The sequence below is a fragment of the Gambusia affinis genome, linkage group LG13 (genome assembly GCF_019740435.1).
Source record: "Gambusia affinis linkage group LG13, SWU_Gaff_1.0, whole genome shotgun sequence".
In the NCBI taxonomy this organism is placed as follows: domain Eukaryota; kingdom Metazoa; phylum Chordata; class Actinopteri; order Cyprinodontiformes; family Poeciliidae; genus Gambusia; species Gambusia affinis.
Window position 1 is genome coordinate 16,766,244 of NC_057880.1, and position 15,856 is coordinate 16,782,099.

Below are 15,856 nucleotides of genomic sequence, written 5' to 3' on the forward strand. Positions count from 1 at the left end.
CCGTAGCTTGAAAAGGAATGATAAATCCCATGCATTTTTTTAAAGATATGTGACCAGTAATTTTCACATTTCGTATGGCGGCTGCCATGTTCTGCCTGGTGTTATTTGAACAGATGTTTGATATTTCTTTATTGAATCTTCTACAAAGATCACATTGTCTATCACCTTCCTTTAGGAGAGACACAGTGTCAGACAAATGGTTTGATAATTAATTTGTGGGCACAGAGTGTCTGGAGCTGCATTCAGTTAATTACAAGGACAATTCCTTTTTATGGTCCAGACCTTTTTTATGCATCGTAGACATAAAGCACAAGTAAATCTGAGCGCGTCATCAAATGTGTCTCACTGTGCGGTGCTCTGATAGTGCAAACCGTGGCCAAATTTATGGATTTCTGTGATCCATTAGCTGTATTTTTAGATGACTAACATTGGACAAACACACAAGTATGTAATAATGATGGTGTTGTGATGACAAAAATGATTAATTATCTTTGTGATTTACTGAGATTTGTTGCACCTTTCTTGTATTCCAGGGAACATTGAAGCCGTACTGTGCACTCTGGGACAGCACCATAATGTAAGTGGGCATGCGATAATCTAATCCATATGAGTGAACATATCTTGGATACAATTTGATGCTCCACAATACATTAAGCAGTTGTACAGTTAAGCAAAAAATATTATGTTATGTTTGTTGAGACGCCCGCCTGTTCATGTGGATTTAGTTTATGGGAATTTTTTCAATGTCCCTGGGTGAGATTTGTTCAGAAACTGCAGCTGCAGTGTTCCTCTGCAGTAATTGCCACCATGATTTCTGAAAGACATGAGTCACACTTGAGTTATATGCTCACTCCTGAAAATCATAATTGTAGAGAAATCAGGTTTTGTTTTTAATGGTGCCATATTCTTAAGCGACAAAGAACAACAACTGCAGATGTAGAAAGTGAACAAATTAGCAGCAGGTGTTGATATAGGCATCTACTTGATTAAAAGAGTGCTAAAGCATCAGTCATGCATTGCAATCCAAATGTATTCAATATTAATGCAACTATTTCCCAGTGACCTTTGTCACACTTCAATGTGTTTTATTGGGATTTTATATGACAAACCAACACTAAGCACAGCATCATTGTGAATGAAAGAAAAATGAAAATGTGCTTTTCAAATTATTCACAAATAAAAGCCTAAAAAGTGTGTGGTGCATTTGTATCCCCCAAAAGTGAAATCCAGTGAAACCAATTGCTTTCAAAAGCCTGTGTGTAAAATAATTTCAGTATAAATACTGCTGCTCTGTGAAGGCCTCAGGGGTTTCTTACAAAGCTTTAGTGAAAAATCAGCCTCATGAAGACCAATTCACCCCTCAGACATGTCAAGGAGAAAGTTATTGAGAGCTTTAAAGTAAGCGGAGAGGCTCGCCAGCTTCACTGGTAATTCCAGTGAAGCTGTAGAGATCCACTGCTCAGCTGGGTGAATCTGTCAACTTGATAACTGTAGAGTCATGCACTTTTCTGTGGCAGGAACAGGGAAGCAGAGTTGATTTGGAAGATGGATGGAGGTAAATACAGGTCGACAGAGAACATACAGCCACAAAAATAATGTTATGTCGAGGTGTCCAATGTCAGTCCTCAAGAGCCAGGATCCAGCATGTTGTTCTCTCCCGGTTCAACACATCTGGATCAAATGATGTCTCATTGGCAGGCTCCTGCAGAACATTGACATGGTGAGGAAGTAGTAACTACCACTAAGAAGAGAACTAAGACAGGAAGGATACCAACTCTTGAGGAATGACTGATGGAATGGCTTAGATCAAAGCATATCAAAGACCTGACTTCAGTTAAGAATCTGTTCATTTGTTTATAGATTTGCTCCTTGTAGTCTGACTGAGGTTGAGCTATTTAGAGAGGGAAATTGTATTTCAATCTGGATAGACTCACACAGAGAAAGAGAAGCAGTTAGAAGATTTAATGATACAGAAACTTTGGCGCTCGAACCCGGCGGAAGACTTGTGAGCTGAGGATCACCAGGCAGGTGATCGGTCCAGGTTTAGCTCAGGGTAGTCTTCCCCCCGGTCCGAATACTGGTGGTGGAACGGAGCCTTGAACGAAGGAGCAGAGGGGGAGCTAGGAAGATGTCCCTGGGATGATGGTGGAGATGGGGAGGAGGTGGGTCGAAGCACGGCTGACGAGCAAGAAGATCCGGGGAAGCTTGTCCTTTGAAGGGATCCGTGAACGACGATTGGCTGAAGCGGTGCGGCGCACCTGTCCTGATTGGCTGCGGCGGGAGCGTGGTGAGTGTCTGATGTGTGACGGCTGTGTTTTGTCTCCCAGCTTGAATTTTCGCCTAGGCTTCATTTCAATCTGGATAGACTCACACAGAGAAAGAGAAGCAGTTAGAAGATTTAATGATACAGAAACTTTGGCGCTCGAACCCGGCGGAAGACTTGTGAGCTGAGGATCACCAGGCAGGTGATCGGTCCAGGTTTAGCTCAGGGTAGTCTTCCCCCCAAAAGAGGGTGCCGGGTTGAGGCCTAGCTGGCCTGCAGTCTGCAAGACTTGTTAGGCGCAGCTACGTTGGCGGGGGCCTGCAGTCACATGACTTGTTAGGCACGAGCCGCGTTGGCAGGGGCCTGCAGTCTGATAGACTTGTTAGGCGCGAGCTGCGTTGGCGGGGGCCTGCAGTCTGATAGACTTGTTAGGCGCGAACCGCTTGATGATCTGTGGAGGATGGAATGGCTGCTGTCGAGCCGAGGGCAGAGGACCGCTGGTCCGGCCGGATCTCCTAGGCAGAATGGGACTGTTAGGGATGGCGATGCTCCACCACCAGATATGATGAGATGCTTACCTGCAGTTATGGAACGTTGAGCTTCGAGTAGGATTGAGAGATCGGGTCTGATGTAAGATGAGAAGGCTGAGGACGCCAAGCGTCCGAGCTGAAGAAGAGAAGCTACAGGGACGCCTTGAACGGCGGTAGACGTAGCGGCACTTATTCTAAAAGAATGGCCTGAAAAGTGACTAGGTGGAAGACCGCAAGCTGCTAACGTCAGTCTGAGGTGGTGAGTGAACCAGTTAGCAGTCATGGCGAAGCATTCAGGTGTGAGAAACAGAGATTTGGATTCGTGGCAGAGTTGATGTCTTTACATGTGAATTTGAGCATGGCGTGAAAAGAGCAGAACGGAACGTTCATGCGTGCGATAGCGATAGTACACAACCTTCGTTTTGGTGTGTTGATGTGAAGGATTGTAGTGGTCCGCGAAGAATTTTAGATCAAATATAGATAGATCTCATGACAAACTGAATACTTTTGATGCAGATGTGAACTCACTCAGCCCAAGAAATCCATGGAAGGCTAGGAGGAAGCGCATGGAGGAGAGCTTAGGTGTAGGAGGAGAAAGCTCTGGAACAGAGCGCAGTGATGAGACTCTTAGGTAATAGGAGTGTGATCAGTCTCTGCTATCGGGAATAGAGGTGCTGTGCTTAGCAATCCCTTGGAGAAGGAGCAGAGTTCGAGAAGAGGCTAGGTGATTAACTAGGTTTCTGTAGCTTCACGTGAAAACTGATGCCCATGAACGGACTGCGGATGTAGGACAGTCTGAATCGGACGGTGGTCGAACAGTAGGTGATGAAAGCGAGAACTGTGGATATACTACCAGGGTAAAGGGGAGAATTGATATCAGAGCAGAACTTGGTGAAGGTTTGCCAGGAGAGAGTATGTGGAGAGTGTAGATGGGGCGAAGACCAACTTTATGTAGTGGCGTGATGAACGCGAGAGGGAGTGGAGAGAGCCATTCATTAAGCATCAGATCTTGAAAGCGTTAGCTCGGGTTGAGCGTCGGCAGCAAGGCATGGACAGCGAAACCTGAAACTTAGAACGGGACGGAGAGTCGGCGATAGCATTGTAATAACTGGAAACGTGCTGAGCTGAGATGATGATATGTTGTTGACAGCTTGCCATGTGCAGCGGCGAATGAAAGGCATAATGGAGCTAACGGATGGGCAGCCTTTATTAATGCTTGGACCATGGTAATATTATCGCAGCGCGCTAATAAACGCATTCTGCTCCAAGGATGGCCCCAGAGGCGGCAAGCTACGGCAAAGGGAAATATTTCATAAAATGTAGAGGATTCGGACTGAGGAAAATAGGAAGGCCACTTTCCGGCAACCATTTAGCTTTTAAAGCCCCCAAAACCAGAGGACGGGCAGCGTCCGTGGAGAACTGAAGCGAGTCGGTCGAGAGAATGACGCGTGGCGGGGTTGCGGTCTGTGAGACTTGGGCGTGAGCCGCATTGGCGGGGGCCTGCAGTCTGACAGACTTGTTAGGCGCGAGCCGCGTGGACAGGGACCTGCAGTCTGTGAGGCTTGGGCGTGAGCCGCGTTGGCGGGGGCCTGCAGTCTGATAGACTTGTTAGGCGCGAGCCGCGTGGACAGGGACCTACAGTCTGTGAGGCTTGGGCGTGAGCAGCGTTGGCGGGGGCCTGCGGTGTGATAGACTTGTTAGGCGTGAGCCGCGTGGACAGGGACCTGCAGTCTGTGAGGCTTGGGCGTGAGCAGCGTTGGCGGGGGCCTGCGGTGTGATAGACTTGTTAGGCGTGAGCCGCGTGGACAGGGACCTGCAGTCTGTGAGGCTTGGGCGTGAGCTGTGTTGGCGGGGGCCTGCAATCTGATAGACTTGTTAGGCGCGAGCCGCGTGGACAGGGACCTGCAGTCTGTGAGACTTGGGCGTGAGCTGTGTTGGCGGGGGCCTGCAGTCTGATAGACTTGTTAGGCGCGAGCCGCGTGGACAGGGACCTGCAGACTGTGCGACTTGATGGCCGTAAGCTGTGTTGTCTCCCCACGGCGAACAGCCCTGCGCCTGATTACTCTTCTGTGAGGAACACATCCTACCTTCACACATACAACGTGACAACGCAGAGCCCTTAAAGTGTCTCCACCGCTGCAGGTTTGAAGAGGGAAAGCCTGGGTTACGTTTGCAACCGACAGGGAGGGACAAGCGATAACAGTTTTAGGTAAACGGCCACATGCCAGGGAAGTTAGATCTTTGTAAGCTTTATCGCAGGTGACGTGTGTTGCCACAAGGTTAATTTCGCTGATTTCACTCGTGTGTTTGAGGAGGAAAAACAAAATCTCCCACAGCGCTCCGATGTAAAGATGTAAAACAAAAAGATTTATTCCACAGTTACTTGTGTTATCCTTTACATGAGCAGTCAAATCTTAAATAACCTCCACAGAACGAACTACGGTTAAAAAACTGTGCGGCTCTGTCGATTCTCACTGCAGCGACCTCGCCTTTTTCCCCCTCTATAACACCAGGCTCCTCACCTCTTTTGCATAAATTTCAAAGTGGCCAATGAAGTTATAAGGCATACAAACTTAAAATAAAACACTTAAAACATTATGAATTAAGCTACATACAATATAATAATACTTCCTAAACCTCAACAAATTCTTTTATTAAATCACTGATTAAACGAATACGTTTTTTTTTTTTTTTTTTTTTTTGTAACTGAATATTTTCTACATAAACTTGGCCTCCACACGACGGTTAGACTTGGTGATAAGCCATCAGGCTATCAAGGACGACGCTTGTTTATGCGAGTGCGCTTTGTGGTTCATTGCGAATAGCTCCAGCAGAGATTACGTAGCAATTGTGACAAACGTGAGAGATCGTGCATTTATCAAAACGCTGGCTAGTCGTATCCTGACGCGTGTGTTGGACTGCGACTGTGCAGATGGCACGGACCTCTTAGAGCGCATGCCTGCTTATTCGCTGCGTGAGTGCCTCCTTGAGAGGAGTCGGAACCAATGAATGAGGAGGAAAGGAAGCCGTCGGTGCGGGTGGTATTGCCACAAGTGAATGACTTGAAAGAGAACGCTCGTGCAGTGCGGATTGCTGTGCAGGTGAAACTGACTGTTAGAGGGTTGAGGTTGGAGGCGACTGGGACTACGTGGCTGAAGGTCCTTTGACCCTGATCAAAAGAAGTGTGAACTAGGCGAGGCGGCAGGTCCAACGTTTTTTTTTTTTTCTCTCTCTCTCCCCTAATAAAAGAGGAATTTGAAAATAAAAGATTGCACCAAACTCGTTTGTTTTCGGTGCGTTTCATGTGTAGCTTTAAAAGAATCCTCTCCATTAGTGAAAAGAGCTTAAAGAAATATAGTGCTGTGATTAGGAGACCAGCGGCAGCTGGGCTGGAGGGCAGAATGTGCTGAGATACAGACTGGGACTTCTGACAGAATTTGGAGCGAGCTAACAACGGAGGAAAGAGAGGGCTACGGCGGCCTGAGCGGGGAAATAACGGAATGAGGTTGACAAAAGCGTCCGCCATTAAATGGCGGGGCCGAGGGAACCTCGGCTCTTCTAACTAATTGAGCTAGTCGAGACCTTGAAGATGCCAACTGACCAGCAATAGGAGGCGAAATAAACTTGAATTAAAGGTACTGGTGCGCTGACGGTGACATGATGCGTATGAAAATGAGCGAATCAGGAGTGGCGTCTTACCTAGACAACGCCCGATGGGCGAACGGTTCCCGGTTGATGAGGTTGAAGGGTCAGCTGCGAGCTGAGATACGCGGAGGTGAGCGTAGCGGTCTGATTTCGGTTTTCTCCTGGAGGTGGACTGGTAGAGAAGATGGGCAACGGATCGAGTCCATGATGGGACGAGGAGGAAGAGCCGACGTGCGTCAATGGAGCCACGGCGGATCGTGGAGACAACCAGCGCTTGGCTGCAGGTTGACAGCGCCAGTGAGCCGTAGCAACTGACGATGGTGAGCGGAGCAGGGAACCAGGCGGATGCCAGAGGGCGCCCTGCGTCATCAATGAGGGGAAGACATCAATGGAGGCCGAATGCAGGCTTGATAGGGTGGTTAGATCGGTGAGGAATGACTGGGAGTCGACAGGAGCGCAGCCGGCAGGTGAGGGACACTCCCTGTATCTGGTTCTGAAAGAGGGCGAAGATGATCGGAAGGTGCTTCTGCGAGCTGAATTAGGGACTGAAGGACCGGGATTGCTGGCGGACGGGAGGCAGCTGACTAGCTGACTGAATGTGGGAGAGGTTGAAAAGCGCATACGTAGAGTCGAAGCACGGCTGACGAGCAAGAAGATCCGGGGAAGCTTGTCCTTTGAAGGGATCCGTGAACGACGATTGGCTGAAGCGGTGCGGCGCACCTGTCCTGATTGGCTGCGGCGGGAGCGTGGTGAGTGTCTGATGTGTGACGGCTGTGTTTTGTCTCCCAGCTTGAATTTTCGCCTAGGCTTCATTTCTGAAACATGTCATAAAGACATGCCTTAATTTCAGCAAAAGGTAGTTTTATAAAGTACTTACTCAGGATGGCTGAAAGCAAATACACCCCTCTCCCTTCAAATGACAAATTTGTAGATTATGTTGAAATGCATGATTCATTGTCCTTGCACTTATCAAATAGAATACATTAAAGTTTGTGGTTGAAATGTTTTATGGATATGAATAATCTGACAAGGTGCTATAAACACTGAATGTCAAAACATTTCACACTGCTAACCTTAAGCAGTGTGATTTGTCCATTTCTCTGCTCATAGGTTCTGATCAGTAATTTATATTTCATTGAAAACTTTACCTGTACTTGGCATTGTGGTGATGGTTAAGTGGCTTATGGTTCTTTCTTTGCCACTTGATTGGTTTTGTTTCTCTGTTGCCAGTGTTCTCCTCATCCTATCTCTTCACGCTACACTAAAATCTAGAAACAGTCTTTATTCACACAGGGATTCAATAGTAGGACACTAGAGAGCAAGTAAACTCTGGTGGGGGTTGGAGATAGAAGTAAGAAGCTGAGTAGTATGAGTAGTTGGCCTCTCTAGGCAAAGAGAGATAAGGCCATCCTCTAAAGGACAAACAGCAGAAGAGGCTGATTGAACTGTTGCTAGGAAACTGAGGGTAAATGTTTTTAGTACAATGACGAACATATTGCAGGGCAGATGAGGGTGGTAGCTCATAGGAATGATGGGTAGGTAAAGAAGGCTTGAAAATACATAATACCTAACACCAGAGCAGACCTTTGGTGTTAGGTATTATGTATTTTGAAGAGGTTTATCAGTTAATGCTGTTTTGATTTTTCTTTTTTGCTTGATATAGCCAAAAAGCATAATCCATTTTAAGGACATAGACCTGGTGTGCAGGTGCAGACCTTGAAATTTACCACCCTGCAATTGTAGGATGCCTCCTTGCTCCAACACAGCTAAAAGAAATAAATTACATTATCAGTATGACACTCAACTCTATAGACACGTTTTAAAGGAGTCGTTTATTTGATTCAGGGTTGTTGGAAAATGTGTGCATTTTGAAGCATTGAAGCTCTTAAGGACTGGACTTGGGAACAGCAATACCATCACTTACTATCATGACCTGGAAAAATGGTCATCAGATTGGGTACAATAGACAACTTAAGACCAAAGTTGAGAACTTGGAAATGGGATGTAAATGGTGAATGCAATGAATATATGTTCACATTTTCAGATAATTGTTGTTTCACTGGTAGTCTCTAGTTAAAATAGGAACTCATACCATTTACTTACCCTGGAATCACAATGAATTTGCTCGAACAAAGATTGTCTTGACTTGAACATCTACCCTAAAGAATCAAGACATGATTAAAACCTTTAACTTGTGATCTGGATTTTATAAATAATCTTTCTCTCATGTAAGCAAGTGTGCAAGTGTGATTATTTAATTAAATAAATAATCTTGTTTGCTCCTCCAAGTTACACCAAAAAATGAGTTCTTATGATAACACTACACACACAGCACAGCAGAGAACTGCTGCGATGAATTGCTCGTGCCAAGTTTGTCTGTTGGCACGTGAAAAAGGAAACTTAGATTTTTTTTTCTTCAGATTGTTGGTTATTACTGTTGTTATACCCTGTTATGCTGTTAGAACAGCGGTTCATCTTAGGTGTACCTTTACGATGACAACCACACCAATTTGTGTCTCAAAATTAACTCTGCATCAGATGATTTTGATCATTTTGAAACAAAATCATCAAGACATTTCTCCAGTTTTCTATGTTTTAACTGGTAAGCTTGCTTCACTAAAATATGCTTCCAGTTCTTCAGTGTAAAACATCTTCCTGTTTGATTCATTCAGATTATTGACATAAACTGGTGTTCTATTTTCCTTTGAGCATAAAAATGTGTCATGTATACACTTATAAAGAAATGAATGTTATGGAAAAGATAAAGATGTTAAATGCATATCAGTAAATTAGGTCTAGAAAAAAAATATAACCTATGGTAAAACAGTGCAGACTATATAGCATATAAAGTGAAAATTGTAATTTACTCAATATAGACTTAAACTTAATAAAAAGGTTTGTGACAGTATTCATAGTTGACAGTCTTGTGCTTAGATTAAAATGGTTTAAAATTAATTATTTCAAAACATCACTGTTACACATTTTAAGAGAACTGCCAGTCTATTGAAATAAACAATATCAAACTGTAAATAATATTTGTATCAAGTATTATATATTTTTTCAAAAGATAGAATTTAGTAGAACAAACTGTTTCTCATTATTTTTGTAAAATTGTAAGCACAACCATAGACAAAACTGTTGGTAAACAGTTCATGATGGAAATATATAATTAAACAGCATTTGATTTCAGCCTGCTGTTCCTCACTAACAGCCTTTGAGGCCAACTGGTCTATTTTTGAACTGCAAAGGTACAACTAGGACAACTCTGCTCCATTCGCTTAATAATTTTTCACAAACCATATGCTTTCAGATCAGCATTTTTTCTGATCTGCATTAAGTCATTTTAATCAGAGTGCTGCTGAATGACTCTGTGGGAACATAATCATCTTCATTTCAAACATTTGGCTCTGCCCATTACCCAATTGCAAGCACTCTCAAGACTTGATGATGGGACAATGCACCATCTGTCGAACACGTTGGTTTAAACCAAATTAGGGTGCTCTTTGAAACTCTTGGCAAAGGAAAGTTGTGGGGAAAAAATTGAATGGTGGATCACTATGACAATGCCCAGTTTTATTTAAGACTATGAGAACTTAAAAGCTTTTAAAATTGTTTTAATAAGACTAATTTCAAACTAACAAAGCTGTTATTTCCATGACTAAAAATAGGTTAAAAATGAATATTTGTAAAAATAACATTTATATTAAATTGAAAACCACAGTGTAAAAGTGAGTCACTAATTATATTTACCGGTAATCGTAATTCATAAACATTCATATATTTGTATTCATAACAGAATTATCTTTACATTAATACTCGTAATGGAAACAATTGGTGTTCAGTGGAAAAAAAAGTCCTTATGAAATTATTCTTATGTGTATTACTTTTGTAAAAAGTTTCAAATGTTATGTCATATGCTGAGATAATTTGATTTCTTTAATTAAATTCTGCATTGTGTTTTATTGTGATAGTGAGAAAGACAAAACACATGGATCATTCTGAGACATCCTCCCACTTTTTTAATATACTCCTGAAGTCAGTAGCTCTACAGCAAGAACAGTAAATACTTCAAATACACAACCTTTTATTACATTTTAAATGTCAATGTTTTCTGCTCTCAAGCAGATTTAAGAGTACCAGCAGCCCACCTCTGAGGAAATGAAAAACTAAATAAATTAAAACACAATTTAGATCACTGCAGAAGAACTTGATCAGCTCATTTTTTAACATTTTGTTTTTTGTTTTTTTTTATTTCATAAAAATATAATATCTTCTAAGTGGGTAACTTATGCCTAAATTGGATTATATGACTAAACTGAATTATATACAGTACAGACCAAAAGTTTGGACACACACTTTGTGTATTTGAAGTATTTACTTTATTATGTATATCATATTTAATACTGCTGCTGTGGGAATTAATTAATCTCTTAAAACATGTAACACCAATGTTAAATGTTTCACTTCATCTGGTCTTCTGCTGTAGTTGGATGACTGTAGCATCCTCTGAATGCCTGTAATCAGTGCTTAAAAACTCACCTCACTGTGGGATATTTTAATCTTTAGAAATCCCCTCTCAGATTATTCAAAAGTGTCTAATTTCAAATATCAAACAGAACAGAATTACAATTTACCCCTGGGACAACTTTTTTTTGTTGTTGTTAAATCAACTTCTTCCAATATGTTTCTCTTCTTTCACACATCTGTAATACTTTTTTTTATATATTAGCGTGTGTTTATTTTGAAGGGAAAGAAGATTAATGTCATTGACCTATTAACATTTAAAGTAAACATACTTCCAATGCGCATAAGATTCATTCAAAAAAAATAATAATAATGTTCAACAAATGTTTTATATTAAATATCACCTCTGTGAACATTTTCAGTTTCATATAAATGAGATAATGAGATACTAGCTTATAAATATTATGAGACACTATCTCATACTAATGAGATACTATCTCATAATTATGACTTAGCTACCTCATAATAATGTGATAGAATTTTATTTTTATGAAATAGCTAAGTCACAATAATGAGAAAGCAAAGTCAAAATTACAAGATAAAAGTAGTTGTTTTTTTAGCAGTGTGGCAGAAATTAGCTTTCAAAATAAAAAAATTGTATAGGTTGAAAAAACTACACTAAGGACTTCAATCATTTTTTTTGCAAAACCAAGCAGAAACACAGAATTGGAACAAAGAAGACAGTCTGGGTATTTATACACTTGGGTAGCTAATGACTAACAGCAGGCAGGTGTTAATAATTAACTGAAGCCAGGTGAACAGAGAGAGCAGAATGAGAGATGGACCATAAACCTGGGAACGCACAAATGATAACACAAGACAGAGGATGGAAATGAGTGACTAAAGCAGAAAACCAAGATGAGCCAAACAACATCTGAAACAAAAAAAACCATAGATTACAAAGCTTTGTCATCATGCAAAAAAAACCAAACAATAATAACGGAAACGTGATGACAACTTAGAATGTGTTAAGCAAAACCAAAGAAGATGTGGTAACCTTTTCGTACATCTTTCACTGTTTTCTTCTTGAGGAATCAGATCCTGTTTTTCATTAATATTTAAAAGATGGAAAGCAGCAGGCACAGCTTCAGGTTCCATAAACATCTGGAGAACTTGGATTAGAGCCAAATAGGCAACAACAAGCACTGCCATGCACTGCAGATCATAAGAACCTAAGCTCTATGTTGCAACATCAGAAGATATAAAAGTCATATTCTTTGTTTAATGAGCTGAAATTCAAATCACAACCTAATAACGGATTAGAAATATGAAGACAAAGATTTATTCTTTAATACTAAATACTAATTATCTGTAATCCTGAATGAGCTGTCATTACAAATAATGTATTTTATCCTAGACACTGACTATTTCTAATAGGGCATGTCATTATCATGGAATGATACCAATATGTAAAAATAAAAATTCATTTGTGTTCACACAAAGGATTAAAATAGCATATAGATTAATGTTGCCTTACTGCTAGCAGACATGCAGCAATGTTTTGAAATGCATGATTGTAGACAGTTTAACATACAAATGTCAACCTGAAAACTCTTTACGTTTGCTAATTAATTCACTTTGGGTTTGATTAGGATATGGGGTTGTGCATTGTGCTGTAATTTATTCTATATGGCAAAAGAATGTAAGCTTAAAAAACAATGTGGGTGATATAGACTGTAATTCCAAGCTTCGCTCTCGCGGTGACTAATGATGGACTCTTGGGAACACATTTTGCATTAATTTATAATAGGTGTTATTGTTGCATGTGCGTATCGGCACAATATGAATTGGTCTAAGTGTGTGTACCCTGTCTTTGTATTTTTGTGTAATAGTTTGAAAGCAGCATGAACATGTTTCTGTGACATTTCAGAGGCACTATTTTCATTTTATTTTATTTTATATAATTACATACATTTAGAGAAATGCCTATTTAGATTTTGCATGACGCGCAAACGGTACTACAGACCAGTAGCTGAAACGATTTTACACCCGACAGACTCATCTGAATATTCAGACTCTTATATGTCTACCACATTATTAGACTTTTTCCTCACTTTGAGTTAATAAAACCTTTCCTGCTACATGGAAATTCACACTCATTTTTCATTCTCTTCATCCAGTTAAAATACTCTGTGTGGCCTAAAGGCTGATATAAATCGCCTATCATCAAGATATCCAAGATGGATGGAATCATTTTACAGCACTGGCTTCCCACCCTCCTCTCCCAATCATCATGTGTCAGTCTTTCAAGAATTTATAAAAAACTGCCTGAAGTGCATAGCTCTAGGAATTTGCCAACCCTCCCGCCCTCCACTGTAGTGTCTGAATATTACAATGTGGACATGCAAGGAATTTAAAGATGTTATAACATGCATGGGAATATTCAGTGATGTGATGAGTAGTGCTTATCTGCTGTTGTAGGAGCACAGAGCAAATAACTGCTGCTTAGTGTGTTATTTCAGAATGTGCTTCTGTGTCATCTCGTTAGCTCCATGGCCACATTTAATATACATTGTAAGTGGATTTCATTGACATTTAAAAAAAATCAAATCGCTGCAGGATCTCTGTTTCTGGGGTATGCAAAAGGTTATGAAAATTGAGACAAGCATTTCTTTATTTTAAGGTTTAAATACTAAATCAACCCAAATCTCTTTAAGCATTATATGCCAGGTCCATCCTGAATTTGCCAAAAAATAAATAAATAAATAAAAATAAAAACTTATTGCGAAGGAGTATAGTGGACAACATAAAGACAGGGATACCAACATGTGTTAGTCATTACAAAGATAAAAAACTAATGTTGCTTACAGTTCGAAACAGGGTTTATATCTCTTATGGGGTTATTAATACATTTGAACAATTTTCTAAGTAATATGAATCAATCTTTAGCAAATTTTTCAACAGTAAGCAATACAAGTTAGGAATCCCAGGGTTAGGGTTAGCTTTGTTTCAAAGCTTCTGCACAGTCCCAAGATTTATTTCTATGAAGCTTTGCATTAAGTTTTTCCCAAGAGCTTGTACTGATAAGGGAAAAGTCCAACCACTTTGCAGTATCTTCTCCAGCACATATCAAAATGTCTACATATTGTTAACGTCTGAACTCTGTGGTGGTCAATGTGTCGCCTGCTCCCTGAGCCTCTAGAGGAGGACTGGCTGTCTGGTGTTCAGAACCAAACATGGAAAAGCAGCATTCAGCTTCTATACACCACAATTCTGGAACAAACTTCCAGAAAACTGCAGAGTTCCTTTAAATCAAGCTAAAAAGCCATATTTTTTAGAGCTTCTCTATAACTATAATAAATGAAATATTGACTAATCATCAATGTGTATTGATGATTTTGATGATAGTACTCATCAGAATATAATGTTTATTGCTAATTTTCTCAAATGCTGACTGTATGGTGTTTTATATGACTTTGTATTTTGGTGTTTCTATATGATATAAAGCTCTTTGAACTGCCATATTGCTGAAAAGTACCACAGATAAACTTGACAGAATGATGGATTGACCTTCTTAAAGAGACTGAAGTCAATTTCAAGATGTCAAATTGTGAAGCTAAATTTATTCTAAGTTGTAATTGATGTATACAACATTTTAGTTACTTAGCTGTGCTATAAAAATGGCCCAAGGTGGCTGGAAAATACATAATGTCCGTAATAAAGGTTGTGTTTTCAACAGGTCAAAACAGATTCCAAGTCTAGTAGGTTTTGGCATATGGCTGTAGATGCATCACTGAGTACATGCATAACAATGCAGTCAGCAAAGGGTATATTATGAATGTCATGTCATCAGTTTCAGTTTGGTTAACATCAACAGTGACACTTTCTCCTGAGGCCATTTTACATTCTGGAGGCCACTGAGGCTTCATAAGGTCATGCAACATGTCAAAAGTAGCCTGCAGAAAGTCCCCAGTCAGCTCCTGCTCTCCTTTCAGATTCTTCTGTGCAATACACAAAGGGTAAGCCATTATCTAGCAAGTCAAAGTTAGAGATAGACTTTTCACCAGGGGAGATAAGAAGAATACATTCAAAAGTCAAACACAAAGAGATATCAAATATGTCACTTTGTCATTCAGCACTGGAGACAGAGTTTCCATATAAATGTTAAGACTTCAAGCCCGCTACTGCAAACTGTGATCAAGCTCTTTATTAAAAAAAAATAAAAAAGCATATTGGTCCAAATGTGCATTTTCTTTCTCTGTTCGCATATTATTTTTTAACCAAATAAAAAGTTTTTCTTTTCATCCTCTCTTACTTTGCAAGAGACCTTCCTTAAGGATTACAATTTTGAAAAACTTGTTTGCGTTTAACTTGTCACCACCAACCATCAGCAACCTGTTGATTTTTTGAAGGGTTTGCACACAGGGGCTTTTTGCTTTCTGTCATGTCTTTTTCCTTATATTTCTCATGATAACTTCCCTACACCCACTAATGCCTCCTTGCTCCGGCAGGTGGAAACAACTAAACCTATTTTTGATCAAATGTTTTGATTTGTGATTCCTAAATAGTCACAGTTATTGCTGTATATCAGTGATATTATCCACAAGAAGCCATAGAGAAAGTTATTTAAGCAGTTTATATTACCCAAACCATCCATCTTTGAAATTCCTCTAACTTTTATTTTATGGGTTATAGCTCTTGATTCCTTCTCTGTTAAATTATTCTCCCACTCTGTCAGGAAAAATGAGCTTCATAAATTAACTTTATTATGCATGGATAATAAAGTGCATTTTAAACAAAGCGTTTACTGAATTTAGTGTATTTAATTTACTTACTTCTTACAGCCATTCTGTCTTATGTCTAATTAAACAAATGCCCTCCTAAAATTTCTTTATGAGTCTGTCTATTGGACCAATACCAACTAAAATGCATTAACTTGCTAGTTGCATCCAAT

At 40.4% G+C, this 15,856-nt stretch overlaps 1 protein-coding gene across 8 annotated transcripts in view; it reads left to right on the plus strand.

Annotated features, from left to right (window-relative positions):
* The window catches only part of adgrb3 (adhesion G protein-coupled receptor B3), a 175,426-nt gene that overhangs the window by 132,268 nt on the left and 27,302 nt on the right, over positions 1–15,856 (plus strand). For all 8 annotated transcript variants that reach the window (XM_044137166.1, XM_044137168.1, XM_044137162.1 and 5 more), the window contains one exon: positions 534–577. In XM_044137166.1, the coding sequence (XP_043993101.1) occupies positions 534–577 (44 nt within the window). The remainder of the gene's footprint in view (positions 1–533; positions 578–15,856) is intronic.